The sequence below is a fragment of the Simochromis diagramma genome, unplaced genomic scaffold (genome assembly GCF_900408965.1).
Source record: "Simochromis diagramma unplaced genomic scaffold, fSimDia1.1 OVJJ01000334.1, whole genome shotgun sequence".
In the NCBI taxonomy this organism is placed as follows: domain Eukaryota; kingdom Metazoa; phylum Chordata; class Actinopteri; order Cichliformes; family Cichlidae; genus Simochromis; species Simochromis diagramma.
The window spans coordinates 1,095,382-1,114,290 of NW_024386764.1; the positions used below are offsets into that span (position 1 = coordinate 1,095,382).

The 18,909-nt window shown below is 42.0% G+C and overlaps 1 protein-coding gene across 15 annotated transcripts in view; it reads left to right on the forward strand.

The window, feature by feature from the left end:
- Window positions 1–18,909, forward strand: part of ptprfa (protein tyrosine phosphatase receptor type Fa) — a 340,154-nt gene that overhangs the window by 79,697 nt on the left and 241,548 nt on the right. For all 15 annotated transcript variants that reach the window (XM_040030501.1, XM_040030485.1, XM_040030531.1 and 12 more), the window contains one exon: window positions 17,635–17,809. In XM_040030501.1, coding sequence (XP_039886435.1) covers window positions 17,716–17,809 — 94 coding nt within the window. In that variant the 5' untranslated portion in view covers window positions 17,635–17,715. The remainder of the gene's footprint in view (window positions 1–17,634; window positions 17,810–18,909) is intronic.

Here is an 18,909-nt window from a genome sequence, read left to right on the forward strand (position 1 = left end):
CAACCATATAAACCTATACGTTACAAACATGCAGAGCAACACAAATCCCTATTCTAGTCAGAATACACATGAGCTATGATCACAAAGCAAACATGAACAAGCACAAAGAGAAGCTATTGTTATATATCCATAGATGGATCTCTCTATCTGCAAAATATGCTGTAACATTGATGGATACTTGACGCTTCAACACTGAATCAATCCCCAAAGACGTTCACCAAATACTTGCATGTTAAAATGTCCAAATTTTTAGCAGAATTAAATGTCACTACGGGCTTGTACAAAACATGCTTTTAGCCTCTATGACTGATTTCTCCCTTCATAAAACCTGTACGGTGAATTTTTGTTAGTTTACTTTCATTCTTAGCAAAATCCAAAGAGAGTAAAGTTAGGAACATGAACTACAGATGTGCTGCCACACGGCAGCCAGAGCCTGTTCTTGCCTGGGAGGCTCAGCTAATATGAGCAAATAAACTTGACTTCTTTACTATGTTTGCAGTGTTGTTGCTTTTTATGACATTTTAAATGATATGATCTGAAAAACAAGAGCACTCAGAGAGTGCAAATCCCCTGAAGGACAAGGCCTATATTAAAACTTTGATGTTTTATGAGGTTTTATTACAACATGCTGACGTCAGCCTGCTTTTATAAGCGCTGATTTCACCTCTGACCTTGAAGCACTACAGACTAAAAAGGTGTGTTATGTTATGTTATGTTTACCCCAAAGACGGAAGCAAAATTGTCTGAAATCTTTGGCTGTAAAACTTGAGATTTAAACATATATTATTGTAGTGCATGATTTTGAATTTTTATGGCATCATTGTGATGTTGTATTGAGAAAATAAAGTGTGCTGCACATCTCTCTCCATGCCCTTTCATATGATATATTATAATATATGTTTTCTTGATTTTGATTGATCTCGGGTGCTGATAATGAAGGTCAAGGTCAAATGCTTAGCCAACCTAGCTGCTCGTGTCCCCGAGGGGCTACTATATCGTGGAATTTGAAGACAATTCATAAAACATTATGGGTAATATAAAGGTCTTACAGCTTTTCACATTTAATGTGACGCTGACTTTGACCCAGTTTCCACCAAAATTAAATCAGCTAAAGCTGTTATTGGTTTCAATCATCACACAGAATTTGGACATTGAACTTTGGACCCTGCTGACAGACAAACTGTTATATCCTGCTGTGGGGAGAAGAATTCTGTGCCCCAGTTTTTAGGAAGTAAATTCTAGTGTGATTTCAGCACTAATTAGCAAGAGTGCATGCTGTGCATTGTACCTGTGCAGTTTATGGTTGCAGCTTGCTAACCAAATAACCAGTAACGTAGAAATTCACCCTTCTTATTCAAACATGAGTCTTTGCTAAATAGAAAAAAAAATTAGTGGCCAAAACACAAAATTTGAGGCTTCAAAATGCAAAATCCACTAAGTGATGCCCAGTCAGTTATACACGGTCAGTTATACACGGTCAGTTGCATACGGTCAGTTGCATACGGTCAGTTGTATACGGTCAGTTGCATACAGTCAGTTGTATACGGTCAGTTGTATACGGTCAGTTGTACACGGTCAGTTGTATACGGTCAGTTGTATACGGTCAGTTGTATACAGTCAGCTGTATACGATCAGTTAAACAGTCACTTGCATACGGTCAGTTGTACACGGTCAGTTATATACGGTCAGCTGTATACGGTCAGTTATACGGTCAGTTATATACGGTCAGCTGTATACGGTCAGTTATACGGTCAGTTATACGGTCAGTTGCTAAAACGTGGTAATTTGTCTCTTTCACTCCAACTGCCTTGTTTTTCAGAATTTTATTTTGCATTATATTCTGCTCGAGGGAAATTGTTTCCCATGTGTGAATCAAGGGTGCAGATTTCATTGAGTATTCTTGAGTTTCAGAGCTCCATAAATCTTCTTCTTAATTAATTTTTGTTTAGCTGCACTCCATGACATCCAAACTTTCATGGCAATAAGGAAGAAATATCATCATAAAGGCTGTGGGGGTTTTGTGCAGAAACTTCAGTTTCATTAGTTATTTTCAAAATAGATAAAATACTTGGCGATTAGTATTTACAAAACTATACTGCATGTTTACTTTGTTTTGATCATGTTGTATAATTACAGCAAAAACACATCAGTGAGTAGAGGTGACTGTTTGTCACTATAATTGATTAGGATGTTGGGATCAGACGTGTAGATTAATGAGAAGATTGAAGTGATTGGTAACTGATGAGTCCAGCGTTTCATCTCACTGCATTAATGTCTCCAAGCTCTCTGAAGGTTGCTTCTCATCTGTGTGCTGCGGCTGCCAGCTGACAGACAGTCTTTCTTCCTGCCAGCTGTCTGGGCCATCAGTAAGTGAATAACCCTGTCGACAAATAGCCTGTATAGGATCTCACAGTCTCCAGAGGGATGAGGTGGACTAATCAGTGTCTGTAGTGGAGCACGGTGGGACTGCTCGCTGGGGAGAGGGATGAGAGCTGATACTGTAGGTTGGGTTTTAACGGTAGGCTTACGTCAACGCGTACGTCTTATGTGAATAAATACACCACAATGGCTGTGCAGCATTTCTCCAAGCGAGGTTGCATGCAAGTAACTCCAACTCGGTTAGATGTGAAATGAAATGGTTGATGCACATGAGGATAACACAGGTGAATTCACGAGGTTCAATTAGCAATACTATATATACGTTTCTATAGTTGCTATGTCCATCACTTAGAAACTCACAACAAAAACAAACAAAAAAGTAACTGTGATCTGTAGACAGCCCACAGCTGGACAAGCCTCACACAGCTGCACCGAGACAGACATTTATTATGCTAACACACCACATATGTTGCTTCTGTGTGATATTATTTAACCATCTATCAGCCTGGATTACTTCATACATTATCTATATAGTTTTTTATACAGCTTGTAGAAAATAACAACAAAACAGGAGCGTACAATGTAAGCTGCAAAATAAAAAAACAAATCTGGCTTTGTGGTGACCTCCAGCTTGCGCTATGGAAATTGTTACTTCTAAATCTAAGGCTTTGGTTCTTTGGATTAGTCGTTGCCCAAAGTAGAAAAGTTCAAGCCGTAGAGTGTTGTTAACGAGTGAAACTGGACCAGGAGATTGACAAACGGCTTTCAGGTCTGTGTTAGTGTGAAGGTGAAACCCTCGATTTAAGGGTTGATCTGTGTTCTACCCTCAGCAGTGACCTTAAGCTGTGGGTAGTGACTCAAAGAAAAGGGATTTTAGGTACAAAGTGTCAGGACTTAGCCTTAGAAATATGTGTGGGGCTCAGAGTAAATTACCTCTCCTGCATATCAAAGGAGCTAGATGAGATGGTTTGGGCATCTGATATGATACCTGACCGATGCCTTCTAGGTGAGAAGTTTTAGGTATGTCCAACCGGGAGAAGAAGGCATGCTGGAGAGATGCTGTCATTTCTAGAGTAGGTGGGAAAGATATCTGGGCATCTCTAATCAGAGATAAGAAGTAGAAGGGCAGCAAAACCAACGCACAAAAATAAAGAAACAACAACATGATTTACACCCTTTTACTTTGAGATTCATGCAGGAGTAAAAATTTTAACTTTGGTTGAGGTTTTAAAATCTCAGACTGACCTGATGGGCAGAGAAAATCACCTCGATGTCTCTGATCCATAATTCATCTGAAGTAAATGGTTTCATTTTTAGATTAGATGGTTACATATGAGTACTGTGGGTACTTGATAAGAATGGTGTTAAAGGGACTCAAGGTACACTAACATTTGGTGACTTCAACTTCTGGTGTTGGAGGCTCAGGATGAGCCCCCGCAGCCAACAACCTGCATGTCCTGACTGACTGCAGCTGTTACCTCCGCGGACTTTAGACTTGAAGCTGACAAAGGCCCGACTCAGAGACAGTAAAGGAAAGCTTTTAATGGCAAACTAAGGTGAGGGGGTTTAGTCTGCAACATAATAGCCGAACACTTTTATAGGCTGTGGAGATGAGCTTATCAGCAGTGCACAATAAAACCATTCAGCAGCCACTCTCCATTTGTTCTCTCTTTTTCTCTCTAGTGGTTGATTCGGCCTTTCCTTCTCTTCTTTCAGTTATGATAACTTGATGGATACAATGAAAGCATCAAAGCAGCAGTAATTTAGATGGTTATATTCTAATGTCAGTACCAAAGCAGGGTTTTTGTACTTTGTTCCCTTACACACTGCAGGATGAAGGAGCAAAATGAAACTGGAAATGTGACAAATCCACATTTCAGAACTTTAATCACGATCTTTTAGAGTCTCTTAAATAAACTAAGAAAAGACTTTGTGCCAAAGACCTCCGGTGGTTCTGTGACCAGCGAAAACAACTTTACTTACTGCTATGAACAGGAGTACATGCCATGCTGTAGGAGCTTCACTGAAAAGTGAAAACTCTAATCTTCACGCAGGTGGGATTTACTGCAGGATTAGATCGTATTAGCTGGTGCTTGTGTTCAAAGGGACATGACAGGACGACATAATGAACGGAGAAGCAGTAATTCTGATCTGTCATGGTGTTTCATTACCACGGCACATTCAGATCTTTCTGAATGGGTCAATTAGTCTATTCTTGTCCATCTGAATGTGCAGCTTTTTTCAAGTCCTAGAGAGAAGGGCAGCTGGAAACTAAAGTATTATTATTTTTGTTGCATTAAGACCATTTCATTTGTTGCGTTTGTGAATTTTAAATTTGCTTCCTGGAAAGGAGATTCTGCCCATCAGTCGTTCAGGATGAACAATGTGCTTTTCTTACTACTACTTGCTACTGGACCTAATGATACAGTTTATTTTGGTAAGCCCTGTACAACCACAGAAAGAGCTTGGTCCACTTGCTAGAAATAAGTCAGACTTATTGTGGGTGACTGTACCAGTGATTGTACCAGCACTACTCTTTCTGTCTCATGGAAATGAGCTTCCTCTGAAGGCTAAGATCAGATCTCCTGCTCTTCCACATTGGGGGGGGAAATGCTATTTGCGGTGGCTGATGGATGCCCTAATGAAGGTGTTCTAGGAATGTCCCCAGCTGAAGTGAGAACTTGGGCCATAAGCCGGATGTGGTGCCCCTGTAATACAGAGTTAGATGAGTGAAAGGGGGGTATTCTTCAAGGCTGATTAATAAAATGTTGTAACTTGATTTAGTTGACATTAATACAGCCAAACTATGATTAATGATAGTACTGCTGTTGCCCCCTCCCCAGATCAAAAACTCAGTCGTAAAGTTCATTTAAAGACTTTTTGTCTTAATTTGACTTTGTCTGCCCGGCCAGTGGCAGGAGGGGTCCTAAAGAGATTTAGGAAGTCTAGACTGCTCCTGAACTTTTATTTGGTTTCTCTTTATTAAGTTACTTCAAACTTCATTTTGAATTCACCTTCATCCAAACCACAGACAGGAAACTTTGAGCCCAAACAATTCACTGCTCACCGCCTTTCTATTTGTGACATTATGGTTTTTGTATCATCACTTTAAACAACGTCTAATCAAGTATTGAAACTTGAGGCTTTTTCGAGAGCTTTCCTAAAATCTCTTGCTTTTGTTCTTCACAGGAGAAGCCATGAAAGATTTATAATCAGCACATTTATTTTTGCTTGATATTTTCTTGACACCTTCACTTCCCCACGTGAATAAAATGAACGAGTTTGTCTTTTTTGTTGTTTTTTTCTCCATCTGGTTGTGTGACACTTCCAGCTCTCCTGGAGAAAGGGGATTGTTTCTTTATCACAAAGTAAGCCTTTAAGGAATCCTGCGTCTGTTGGCTCTGCTGGTGAAAGTATTAGAAGTGCATTAAAATTGGATTAGATTCCCTTTGAGGTTAGAAGGTTGCAGGTAGTGGCTCTGCTATCATGCCTTCCAGCATACTTTTCTACATTGTCAGGTCTATCCTGCTGTCAGTGCAGAGCTCAGTTATTTCCATTGTTCTTGTTGTTACTTGCAAACAATAATGAAAGTTTTTAGCTTTTTATATGTTAGGATCCACCTATTGATCAAAATTATTAATGTGCATTCTTCTTATATTTTCTTTAAATGCTACCTATAGCAGCCTACAAACATGAGAAAATCTGGTTGCAGTCTCTCTTCCTTTTGTCACACAGCCGTCCTCTTTGATGGGTTCGGCAGATGTGAACTCTAAGCAGCAAACTTATTTTCATATTTTCACTGTGGGCTTCTGAAAGCTGAGCTCCTGGAGCTAGGACTTACTATTACAAATATATCAAAAACCTTAAAAACCCATTTCATAGAGCTGCAATAGATTTAATACAGCTGAGCTGTTTAATTTTCCCTTTTTTCTAATGAATGAATTATGAATGAACATATGATGTTGTGCACTCATGTCTAGAATGCCATACGGCCACTTTAAGAACATGACGGGATGTAGTGTGATCGTGTGTGGTTACTGGTCCCTATAGCTGTGGCAGGCTGACTCTGTGCCACCCTGCTGCTCTCCCCCTGACAGGCCTGATGGTGATAGATGCCACTCCTCTCTTCCTGATGAAGGGGATACATGGCCCTGTATGTGGCTGCCTGTCTGGGGAATATGAGGCTGCCAGTAAACCACTGGCTCACATTGTGATTGAGGAGCACCCTCATTCCTGTACAGCAAGTCGTGACCTTCTCTGTCAGATCTCACCAGAGTGCTGGTCTCAGTGTGGTCTGTGGATCCACTGGGGTTGCTTCAAAAAGTCCAATACACCTGAGCAAAATTAATCATATTTCCATAACTCCCATATGTGCTGTTCATATCAGCTCTCATGTCATTATTTCATAACAAGCGAAACAGGTTATCAAACGTGGTTGTAAGTCATGTGTTTTGTGTTTTTGTGGTGTCCAAGCAACACGTGCTTTATGCAGTGGAAACAAAGGATTTTTTTCACTCACCAATATAACTTTAAAACTTTTGTAAGAGAGTCAAAGTTGTGTTAAAGGTTCACGTGTTGTTTAAGGAACCTCACATATTTTAAATGGGTTGCTGTTATGAGCTGTCCTATGTGACGCCTTTACAAGTAAACATAATCAATGAAAAAATAACCTGGTTTTATGTAAATGTGGGAGTCGTAGCAGCTTTGAGTGATGGCACTCTGTTAAATTAACTGGACTGTCAACACACTGAGTGACAGCTTGATCCAATCCAATCAACATTTTCAATAAATGTGTACAGTGTGATGCTCAGGACGCTGATAAGTAGAAACCAAAAACATTCAAGAGTCCAGTGAGTTAAGGTGTGTTCACACATGCTCTGCAGCCATGAACGTGACCTTACCTGGCTGACCAGCACAGTCGTGAAACTGTCTTCGACTGCTCAACACCTGCCGAGTTATAACCGGTGGTTTGACTCGGCAGGTTGCATTGAAATCTGCCGCAATGACCCGGTTACTGCGTTCACCAGATATCAACACAATTTCGATCCGCTCCTCACGTGTTAACCTCTTCGACATGTCAATGGCTGTGAACAAAGAGAAACTTGTAAATAACTCATGAAAGAACAAAGTTGCGTTGAAACCAAGCACACCATTGTTTTTCTTGTGACATTACCAATAAGTCTGATGTGTCACATGGTCCTCTTCCTATTAAAAAAACAAAAGTTGTATCCAAGATGGCCGACTTCTAAACGGTCACCATGGTCACCACCCATCTTGAGGAGTTTGCCCCCTCACATATACTAATGTGCCACAAACAGGACTTGAATATCACCAACCATTCCCATGTTATTACGCTGTATCCATATAAATGGCCCACCCTGTATTGACACATCGGTGCAGAAGGCCGGCATCCGGAGCTTCTCGGGATGTCTGGAGCATGCCAGCGTCATCTGGAGCATGCCAGTGTCATCTGGCACCAGATTCAAACTGCCAAGAAAGAACGAAGAGACCTTCATGTGGTTTTTTTAGACCATGCCAACGCCTTTGGGTCAGTTCAACTATTTCAGCGTACCAAACCACATCTCAGGACTGGTCAAGACATACTTTCGGGATTTACAGTTTTGAGTGACAGCTGAGAATACCGCCACAGCCTGGGAGCACCTGGAAATTGGAGATTTCCGCTCTGGCATTTATCATGGCAATGGAGTTGGTCCTGAGGGCATCCCTGTGGGTAGTGGGAGGTGACTCAAGAGTGGCCTTCGTCTTCCTCCCATTAGGGCCTACATGGACGACATGACCATCATTACAACAACAAAACCATGTACTAGGCGATTCCTACAGAAGCTCCTGGAAAACAATGGGCAAGGATGGAGTTTAAGCCAAGTAAATCTTGCAACATCTCCATCGTAAAAGGAAAGCTGACAGCCGAGCAATTCTATATCAGTGGCGAACCAATTCCAACAGTACTACAGAAGCCCATAAAGAGCCTGGGACGGTGGTATAAAGCAGACCTCAATGATACATGGCAACTAGAACAACTAAGGCAGAACTTGGCTGATGACCTCAAGCGGATTAACAACACTCCAGAAAAACTGAAGCTCTGGTGCTTCCAGTTTGGGTTATTACCCAAAGGAGGAAGTGGACCACAGCCACATTTGTGCTACAGGCGAAATCCGCTCTTCGGCATTGTGGTGTGGTGGGTCACGTCCAACAGGGAAGAGGAGGATTTGGTCTTGGCGCAGTAACATCAGTGGCAACAGGCATCTGTAACTGAACGTTGAAAAATGGTGGTGGAGGAGGTGCGACGACAGGAGGAAACAGCCAGATATGCCAGAGCCGTGGCGCTGGCCAAACAGGGTCGCTGGATGAATTGGGAGAGTGTGGAAAAGAGAAAACTCTCATGGAGTGAAATCTGGGGAATGGAGTTTAAAGTTTAAAGTTTCATCATCCGAGCGACATACGATGTGCTACCTTCCCCAATAAATCTGCAGCTGTGGTTTGGAAAGGACCCATCCTGCCCCCTGTGTACAGTCCCAGCAACACTCAAGCACATCTTGGTTGGTTGTAGGACTAGCCTTAGGGCAGATACACATGGAGACACAACCAGGTCCTTGGGTGTCTAGCCGAGAAAGTTGAGTGCAAAAGAAAATCCATCAACGCTCAAACCTTCACGAACCAAGAGGAGCGTCAGTTTTCATCAACATTTGTCCGGGAAGGAGACAAGCCGAGGACGAGCCCCTCAACGCCAGACCCGGGCACGCTGAAGGTTGCCAGGGATTGGCAGATGCAAGCGGACTTGGATCAGAGGCTATTTTTCTCACAGAGATCGTAACAACAACTTTGCGACCAGACCTCGTCCTTTGGTCTAACTCCCAAAACCTTGCGTATGTCATTGAGCTGACGGTACCATGGGAGGAAGCAATTGTGGAAGCATTTGAGTGTAAGAAGCTGCGGTATGCCAACGTGGCAGCTGAGGCAGAGGACAGAGGCTGGAAGATCAAGCTGCGCCCGGTGGAGGTGGGGTGCAGGGGCTTTGTTGCCGCAAAACTGCTCAGAGAGATTGGGATCAGAGGACAGGCGCAACGGCAGGCTATAAGAGAACTAGCTAACACTGCTGAGAGGACCAGTCACTGGCTATGGTTAAAAAGGGCTGACATCACTTGGGCAACTAAGGCAGTCAGCTAACCACGAGAGAAAAGAAATACTCCGCTCTTCTCCCCTCTGCGCTTCTTCCCTTTTCTGGGAGGCAGTGGGGAGGTAGAGCGTACAGCCCGATCCGGCGGGGAGGTGTGGGAAGCCAGATCGGGCCCCCCCCCTTCCAGCTCTCCTCTCTGCTCTCTCCTATCGTGTCCCTTTTGTCTTACTTTTCTCTGTCACCTTTTCTGTCCCTTTGAAGAAGTGAGGCTCCATAAATGCTAAAGAGGTAAGTATTATTTCAGTTGCAGTGAATAGAAAATAAACTGTAGGAAACTAAACAGAAGAAAGAAGAAGAGAAATAATAAGTTAACATAAACCAGAGACACACTCTAGGGCCTGATCAACCCTGGCAGGGCCTCCTTGGATGAGGGTGTCTAGTGATAATGGCTGAAACACCCGACACAGGTCCACTACTGACGATGTGTCCCAAACTGGTAAAGTGTCTGGGCTGCCTTTCCTCGTAACAGCCATCCCTCAACATTTCTCCATTTAAAGCAATGCATTATCAGGGACTGTAACATCTAGTCCTTTTTACTGAATGGCTACCAATAGTGTATCCAGTATGCACCATCTCCACAGTGAAGCCAGAAATTGTGTTACACTAGTACACTACTATCTGCATAATCTGTTATACAAACCGCCAAAAGGTACGTATAAGTAGTCCGGGGAAAAAATGCAGTTAATTCCTCAACCAGCACCACAGCAAGACTTGCTGTTGTTGTTGCTGAAGGAAAGCTATCCAATGGCTCTCGGGGAGTCAAAACATGTCAATAACTTTTTTTATTTATGAACCATCATCTCAGAGCTTTTTACACAGTAAGACAAAGACCTGCACACTAGCTGAAGAGGAAAGTGACCTTGTAAGAGAACCAGAGATAGTGACTGACGTGCTTCCCACCGCTCACTGGACGAAGACCTCTGCAGTGCTGACCCACGTTAATTATAAAGGATGCATTAAATTTTACATTTAATGAAAAAGTAAACACAGGATCTGCTGAGTATGCCTCAACAAAATATCTTCAACATCAACCAGGTTAAAAAACAGGCTTTCAAATTAAATTTAAGCCATTTAACTGAGCGTGCTGTTCCATAGTGAAGGTGCCAAGATAGATGGCGAGCATCTTTAAAGTCCATTTGTGTCATTTCGCTTCGTTCCTTCTAAAAACTATTAAGTACATAACCACATGTACCCATTAATAATCATCAGGCACTGTTGCCTAGCTAGATTTGAGTGGGACTAATTATTCTCACCTGCATCATCTAGGCACCCCACACAGTGCATTGCATTAACTTCAGCATTGCTACCTTTATTTAAGGCTCCAGTGATTCTGTTTTAACGTGTGCAATGAAAAACAATCACGCCTTACCCATCCTGGTTCAGTCACAAAGGTTTTTCCTCATCATAGCCTATATTTTTGACCTTTTGTGCTTTATATTTCTTGCTTTTCCATGAAATCCATATCTCTCGGCTCTGTATCTGCAATCCTTTGGTTCAGCTTTTTTTCTGACCCCGGTGTTGTTATCAGTCAGATTTGGGGAAACGCATTCAGCCCAGCTGTGTGCAGAAGGTCTGCCTGGTACCATAGCCTACCTCAGCGCTCCTGCAGTGCTCACAATGAATTAGAAATATGAAAGTAATGCAGCCCTCCAGGCACTCCCTGTAAAACAAATATTTCTGCTAATGGTCGTCTAGAATTTAGCATCACTCAACAACAGTGAATCATCTCTCTGCTGTTATACAATCGCACTGAATTCTTCGGGATGTCTTAGCTTGTTTTTGTGTTGCTTTATAAATCAGATGTTTTCTTTAACCCCCCAAGGCTCTGCTATTGGTATTAAACAGACTTACCTTAGCTACATGTGTGAGGCAAAAGAAAACAGACAAGTGAGAAACTCTGCAGAGCAACATATCCAGACGCTGTCATCAGCATAAAGATGAATTTCTTTCGAATTCCCTTACCTGAGTTACAACAAGCTGTACTATCCTGCACTTGTTAGCAAACAGATTCAGAAGAACATAATAATTCATCTGGAGTGATGTTTGTGCCCACATGATTAATCCAAGTCCCATATTTGCTGTCTTTTTTGTTTTTGGCGGTTACTCCCAGCCATGAGAGGAGTGTTGTGGCTTTAGAGAGGGTAGTGTGAGTGACCCAGAACAGCTTAGCAATGCTCCAGATTAAGCAGAGAATTCTCTTTAGGTTATGAGTGTGAGCACAACCCCAGATGCAAGCACACGTATTCTTCTGTTGCACAAAATAACCAGATTAATAGATTCTTTTAAACGGGAAAAAATGAGAAACCTTAATGAAATCATATGAAGCATAACTGTCAAAATGAGACATGTAGTAATAAATGAAATCAAATGGCCAGGGTGTGCAGAGTGTTATGTCAGTCAAAAAATAGCAACACGCTAGTGTTCCTTGCATGGAAAGCTTGTTAGCTCAGTCATTTTTTGGACACTGGCATGAAGACTCACCTGTGCTTATGTTGACAGCTGCTGCATGAGGAGGCACTACAAAGGTCTCTTCTAATCTTCGAGAAGCTGGATTCCTGAGAGGTTGTGTTTTTCTGATTTGTTGTCACTGTATCATTTTCAGGAATAAAGTTTCAAATTTCTGAGGATTATTCTCAGCTATGAGCTATTCTAGATTGTAGAAGGCTGCACATAAATAATGTAAAGACTCTTTTAGGCGGCTCTGCTGGAATGAATGCAGTCTCTTCACAGACAGTCGACAGCAAACAGAGTGCAAACTCTTTAAATCTGACTTTTCATTGGCTCTTTTCTTGAGATTTGTTTTTCTTGTTTCGTCTTCTTTCTATCTTAAGCTGAAATGGAGCTTGTACAGACGCTAGTATACTTCTGTCAACTGCTCGGTAATTCATCGCTCAGCCACACACGTTTCTGTGTTCATACATCAATGAACAAAAAGTCTCTTTCTTTCGTTAAACATACGTGGTGTCAGACGACCAAACACACATACAAACAGGGCTTTGTATCCTTCAGTAGTAAAATTTATTTTTAAAAAACACTCTATTTTTAAGTCATAGATCTCATTTAAATGCATTTTATAGCTAACCCAGAGTATTATGAGCACTTTGCATTGGTGAAACTCTCATTGTCCTACTGTGTACTCTCAGAACTATGCAAATGGACTCAGACTCTGGATGATAAACCCGGCTTGTGATGGTTATTGTAAAACTTCTTCAAGTTCCTGTGTGCTTTTCATGTCACCATGGACCCGGCTGTGTCCCTTTCATTAATCGACACATACTCATCGCATTATTTTGCAGCAACAAAATGGATGGATCCATCCAACACATCCATAATTTTCTTAAATGGTTATCTAATCCTGGGATGTGGGGCAGCTGAGGCCAGTCCTATTTGACTTTGAGCAGGAGACAGGCTATATCCTGGACATGTCACCATTCACACAACAAAACTGCTGCTCAAGAAGCTCCACACAGGCATAGGGGGGCTGTGGAAACCCCACAAAAGAGTAAAACAGGAGCTGTGAGGTGCACAGTGGGGCTTCCAGATATGTCATTGGTGATATAATTGATATTTGATTTTGAATAAAAACGTTTCTTGTTTCGACCTTCTATCACAGATATGCTAAAATATTGAAAAGTAAACAAATCAGATACACTAGAGCTTAAGAGCTCTCACTGTGATTAGCTGAGGTGTGAGCTGCTGCAGAATGGGCGTGTTGTGATTTGTGAGACGGCTGAGTGCACATGAAAGTGTTGCAACTGTCTCTACAGTGCGATTGGCAGACAGTAGTAATGCTGCTCCAGAAACACTGGGAATCCAGCACTTAGCCTCCTCCCTGCCTTCCTGTCACAGCACACTTAATGATGCGTCAAAGATGTTTGAAATGTCTCCAAACTTTCTCTGAATTGTTTCTGTGAGACTTTCTGTAATTGTTCAACTTTTACAGTAAACAGTGGAAGAGGGTTTTTCAGTCAAACTGATGGAAACAATCAGAGCTTTGTGAGGTTTCTTTTCCTCCAAAAGAGAAAGTTTTCAGCTGTCGAGTAGTTTTGACAGAGTACCGTGTGCATCTGCATGGATAGAGATGCTGATGGGGATTCATGTTTCGCTTTATCATTCAAGAAATGAGGAAATTCAAAGGAAGCTACACTGTGACCACTCCTCTCTCTCCCAGTCTGATTTTAATGTGTGCTGGGGCATACGGTGGTTGCACGACCTCGCTGTTCTATTGGAGCTCACGTTTGATGTTGATGTGCGGTGAAGGTGGAAAAATGGAGTTGTGCTGTACTTGTCATGAATGCATTTCTGTAGTCTTGTGGAATCAGTGGACGCCACAAGAAACGCAGTAACAAACAAGCTGTGTTTCGTGGAAGACTCTAAAATAGCAGGTTCACCTGTGGAGAGAATTACTTATAATTGCACAGGCCAGCCTGTGCAATTATATCTCAAGTACTGTCATAATGTAGGTTAATTCTACTGACATTACATTTATCATATATCACTGTAGCTTCCTGTTTGATGCGGCCGAGGACCCCACTGTTTCCTGCTTGTTAAGCAAAGACATATTAACCCTGTTTCAGCTGCAGCACATTGTTTTAGCTGCGCTGAATGCTGTGCAGCTGATTGATTGATTTAACTGTCATTTCTATAAGAACTATTTGTCCCAGTCTTGCTGCTATGGCTCTCATGGGCTACAAGTGCCACAGTGTTGTGTTGCTTTATCTTTTGGTTTTGGTTTTTTATTGTAGAACATACAACGGGAAGAGTAACGAAAGGAAACACAAAGCAAAAATCAACACAATGACAATCTTTGCAGTAGAGCATGTGTACTGGTGCATCATGCAGACAAGCTATCCATGCCAGTAGACCGTGTGTGCACAAATATATTTAGTTGCCAGCTTATTAATATACAAATAGCTTGAGTTTATCCACTTAAATACAGCGGTCCTGCAGTGACATGCGAGTTTCTGTTGAAACTGTTTCAGAGAGGTGTGGTTCTGTCTACGTCCTGGAGGAGGAAGTTTGCAATGCTGTTTCCCTCATTCACTATATTTGGCAATATGCTTGAAACATATTAGAAACATACAACTTTAAATCCTCCAGGTGAGTTATTTTACTTGTAATGATGATTGTTACATGTTGCAATAGTGCAAGAGCTCAGAGACATCCAGTACAAAGGGCTGCTCAGGTGGCTGAAGGACAAGAATTGTAAAAATGAAAGCTGACATTTCAGTGTGGCAACATGATGTTGAACGAATCATTTTAAAATAGATATTTCTTTTGCTGAGGGAATCCGTAGACACTTATCTTAGACATCTCTCAGATGTCTAAGCGAGGGCTGCAGGTCCCACCTGCGAGTCAGGCTCAGTTTCTAAATACAGAGAGTTTGATATTTATTAATCTTAAGTGATTGGCGAGTGCAGCCACATGTTAAAATTTATACAGCCATTAATATGAAATTCAGTTGTTACATGAACTTGTTTCCAGTGGGAGCTGAGCTCCCGCAGGCCTGGTCTTTGTCACCAGTTCTAACTTGTATGGACAGAATTTCCAGGCTTGTGAATGATGTGCTGCCTCTGGTTTATGTGAGCAGTGACCTTAACGTCACACTGGGGTGGTTTATAGTTGATATAGTTTGATACAGCGGGGACGAGAATTAGCACCCAAATCTGAGGCCACAGCTTTAAGTTGCTGCTCCAAAATGAGGAGTTGAATTAAACCTTTGATTTTACTGATTGATCGATGTTACTATTTTTATTGATGGAAACAAGCGGTCCACGTCTAGGTGATATGTTTCTGACATGTCCAAATGGAAAGAGACATCAGGGCAGACCAGGATGTGCTGGAGAGATGATGTCTCTGTGGCAGCTTCGTAACTTGTTTGTGTCTTTGCTGGGAGAACTGGAGTTAGTGGCATCTCTGCTTAGACTGCTACCTCTATGGTTTAATAGTAGAACCACACTGGTGAGAGCAATGACCTCCAGTATGCTGGTGACTCGGCGAAGTGTTGGCAGCTCGTAGCAAAGCTGACTTTTAGTGTTTTCGCCAGTTGATTGTAGCAGATTTGGGAAAATAACCGAGGAAGCATGAGAATCATCTCTTTGTTCTCTTGTTCTTACTCTGACATCCCCGATTACAGAGTCAAATATAATGACTGACCAGCTTCTCTGTGACTGACCTTTCAGTGAACCATATCCAGAGCAGATGCTGGTGTTTCCTGTTAACTGGAGTTTCTGATTAACTGGTCAACCAGTGTGTGAGACAGATGTGTCGTAGGTGTGATTGATTGATGTTTTCAGCATGTCCCACAGACACCTTACTTGGCACTGGAACCAAAGCCTTAAACTCAGACTGCGTCCACACCAGCCCGGATAGATTTGAAAATGGCGTTTTCGTCTGAAAACGCTCCGCATCCACACTATCGTTTTCAGTCGCTTTCACAGAGTTGTGCGTCCACATTGAAACGGCCGAAAACACTTACGTTCCAGTCCTGCGCAAAAAGATTCGACCTGCCTCATTTCTGTCTGCCGCTTATTTACTTTCCAGCTCTTTGAAACGTCGTGGCAAAATGTCGAGGAAAAGCAACGAGTTTTTTAAATGGACTAACAATGAGGCGGAGTTGTTGCTGCGAGTAACACAAAAGTACAAAGGTCCAAAAGCGAGTGAGAATTAAAGAATTTGAAGAAAAGCTCTCAGGAGCATGTGCAGACTGATATTGATCTTTAATAGGGCTGTCAAACAAAACAGCTGCTGTATAATGCCCTCTGCTATCTTTGCTTATTTGGTCACATGACTGCATCACATGACTAAAATGCGTCATCGCTTTCGAAAGTCTGCGTTTTCGAGTGTCCACACTGCAACGGGACAGCTCCCGTCTTCAAATGTATGTGTTTTCAAAACGCTGCGTTTTCCTTCAGGAAAACGGCGTCTTAGTGTGGACGGGAAAACGATGCGTTTTCAAACGAAAGCGCATTAGTGTGGACGTAGCCTCAGACAGATATCACCAATTAAATCAACACCAGCTGTGTTGCATGTGTGCAGATACACAATACAACCCTTCTGCTGACGGTGCCTTCAACAGGTGTGAGAGTACGGTGATGCGCATATTTACCCTACAGACATAAAATAGTGTTTCACATAGTTTTTAACTACCAGCACACAGGACATGACTGTACCATCTGCCATTACTTTGCCATCACCATCCGGTGCTGATGCTTTGTAACGTCATACATTACTCTGTACAGTAATGTTAACTTACCCACATGAGATACTCTGGAAGAGAAAGAAAATCACTGTGCTGGGCCCAAAAATCGAAGACATAACAAAAGTGTAAAAGCAAAGCTCTCTGACTTGTGACTCACACGGACCCATGCCAAATGCATCCTGCAGGCGTAGTCACCGGAAAGACATTCTCACCGGCCAACCACACGGCACCATTTTGCATTTAGGCACGTAGCCATAGTGGAGGAGACCTGCTGAAGTTGAAAACAAGCATCAAGATGAGTTAAGTAACTTTGCACACAGGATGGTTGTTGGTGCCAGACAGGCTGGTCTATCAGAAACATCTCATCTACTGGGATTTTTTGCAGCACAGCTTTCTCGGGGTTTGAGAGCATGAGCTAAAATAATGAGCCAAAAAAGGCAACAGTCACTCAATAACTGTTTATTACAACCGAGGCATTCGAAAGAGCATCTTTGAACACACAACATGTCAAACCTTGATGCCTACAGCGGTCGGACACGCAATGAGGCGATACTCTTGTCAGCCAACACTAAGAAACTGAGGCTTCAATTTGCTCAAGCTCAAAATTTCACAATAGAAGATTGAAAAATGTTGCTGCTTAGTACATTTCCAAGTTAACCTGGCAGACTCCATTACCTTCAGATGTTTAATTAGCATTAGGACTTGCGTGTGTGCTCTGCAAGTGTGTCTGACTCTATTAACTGGGGTTGTATTAAAAAGAACATAAAACACTTTCGCCACAAGCGCACGACAACACACTCAAGTACACTGATGTACTGAACCTCTGACTTTAACATCGGTTTGTCTTCTCTCGTCGCAGGTGTCCATCTATGAACCTGTGAGGTCATAGCCATCTAACAGCAGCATCAGCACCAGAGGAGAGTTTACCAGCAGTGGGACCATGGACCTTAGATTTAGACGTCTGTCGCCTGTCACCAGGGCAGCTCTTCATCTCCTGCTGCTGGCCAGACTGGTGCTTCCTTCTCACACAGAGAGTGAGTCCACATAGCTCATAGCTGTGCCTACATGTTCACAGTTTTACTGTCAGCTAATATCCATTAGCTGACAGGAAGTGTGCACAGACAGCTTTCAAATGGAAATGTGTTATGTGACTGACATACAGCATCACTGCTCAGTTGAAAAAGCCCTTTGAAAAGCTTTGATATAACAGCTTTGATACATGATTTCATATTTCACATTATGAAAGCGTCACACAGAAAGCTGACACCCTGTACCTTTTCCTGCGTTTGAAGGGCATTTTTAAAGTAGGACTATTCTGTTATTTTTTAGCTCCGTATAGAATAAACTTCATGGGGCCCAGTTGTTACTGATGTCCACCTGTTTAAACCAGCTTTCTCCTGATCCACTGCCTGTGGTAAACAGAAGATTTGAACAGGAGGTGGATGGGTCTCCTTTGTCTGCGATGCCCATCTCAGGGATTTCCTCTTTATATTAAACCATAAAGTCAAGAGTATAAAAAACAATTTAAAAAAAGCATTAGAGCAGTCTGAAGCCTGTGATTTTGAGTTGGAGGGATTGTTTGTACATACGCTGACTTCAATGTTTAATATGAGCATCCACACTGTAATAGTTTATATATAACAGAAAATAAGGAAAAAGGTTTTATTAACTCTTAAATGTGGGAATTTCCTTAAACATGCATTTTGTTTAATAGCAGGAAGGATTGCAAAAACAAATCTGGTTGCATACCAGAATTGTTTTGGCCGTTGTCAGCATGTAATAAATTTATAATAAGTAAAACTAAAAGTCCTTATTTGCAGCGAGAGTTGAAAAACAACATTTCATTTCCAAGTACCATTAAAATGAACTTTAATGGTGGTCAGAAAGTGCAAAATCGAGCAGTGATGTTGGCAGAGGACGCAATTTAAAAGAAAGAGTGAATGACTTCTTCCCATGCCCAATCTCCATCTCCACTTTCTGGGTTTTTTTGCGTATTCTAGCTAAAGTAAAATAAAAAATAGAAAAACAAACTGCAAGCATCACTCTGGCATCCATGTAACAAAAATCCAGCCCTACAACCTGACCTTACTCTTGAGTTTGCCTTGCGGTTTCATGCAGCATGACGTTCTCTTTT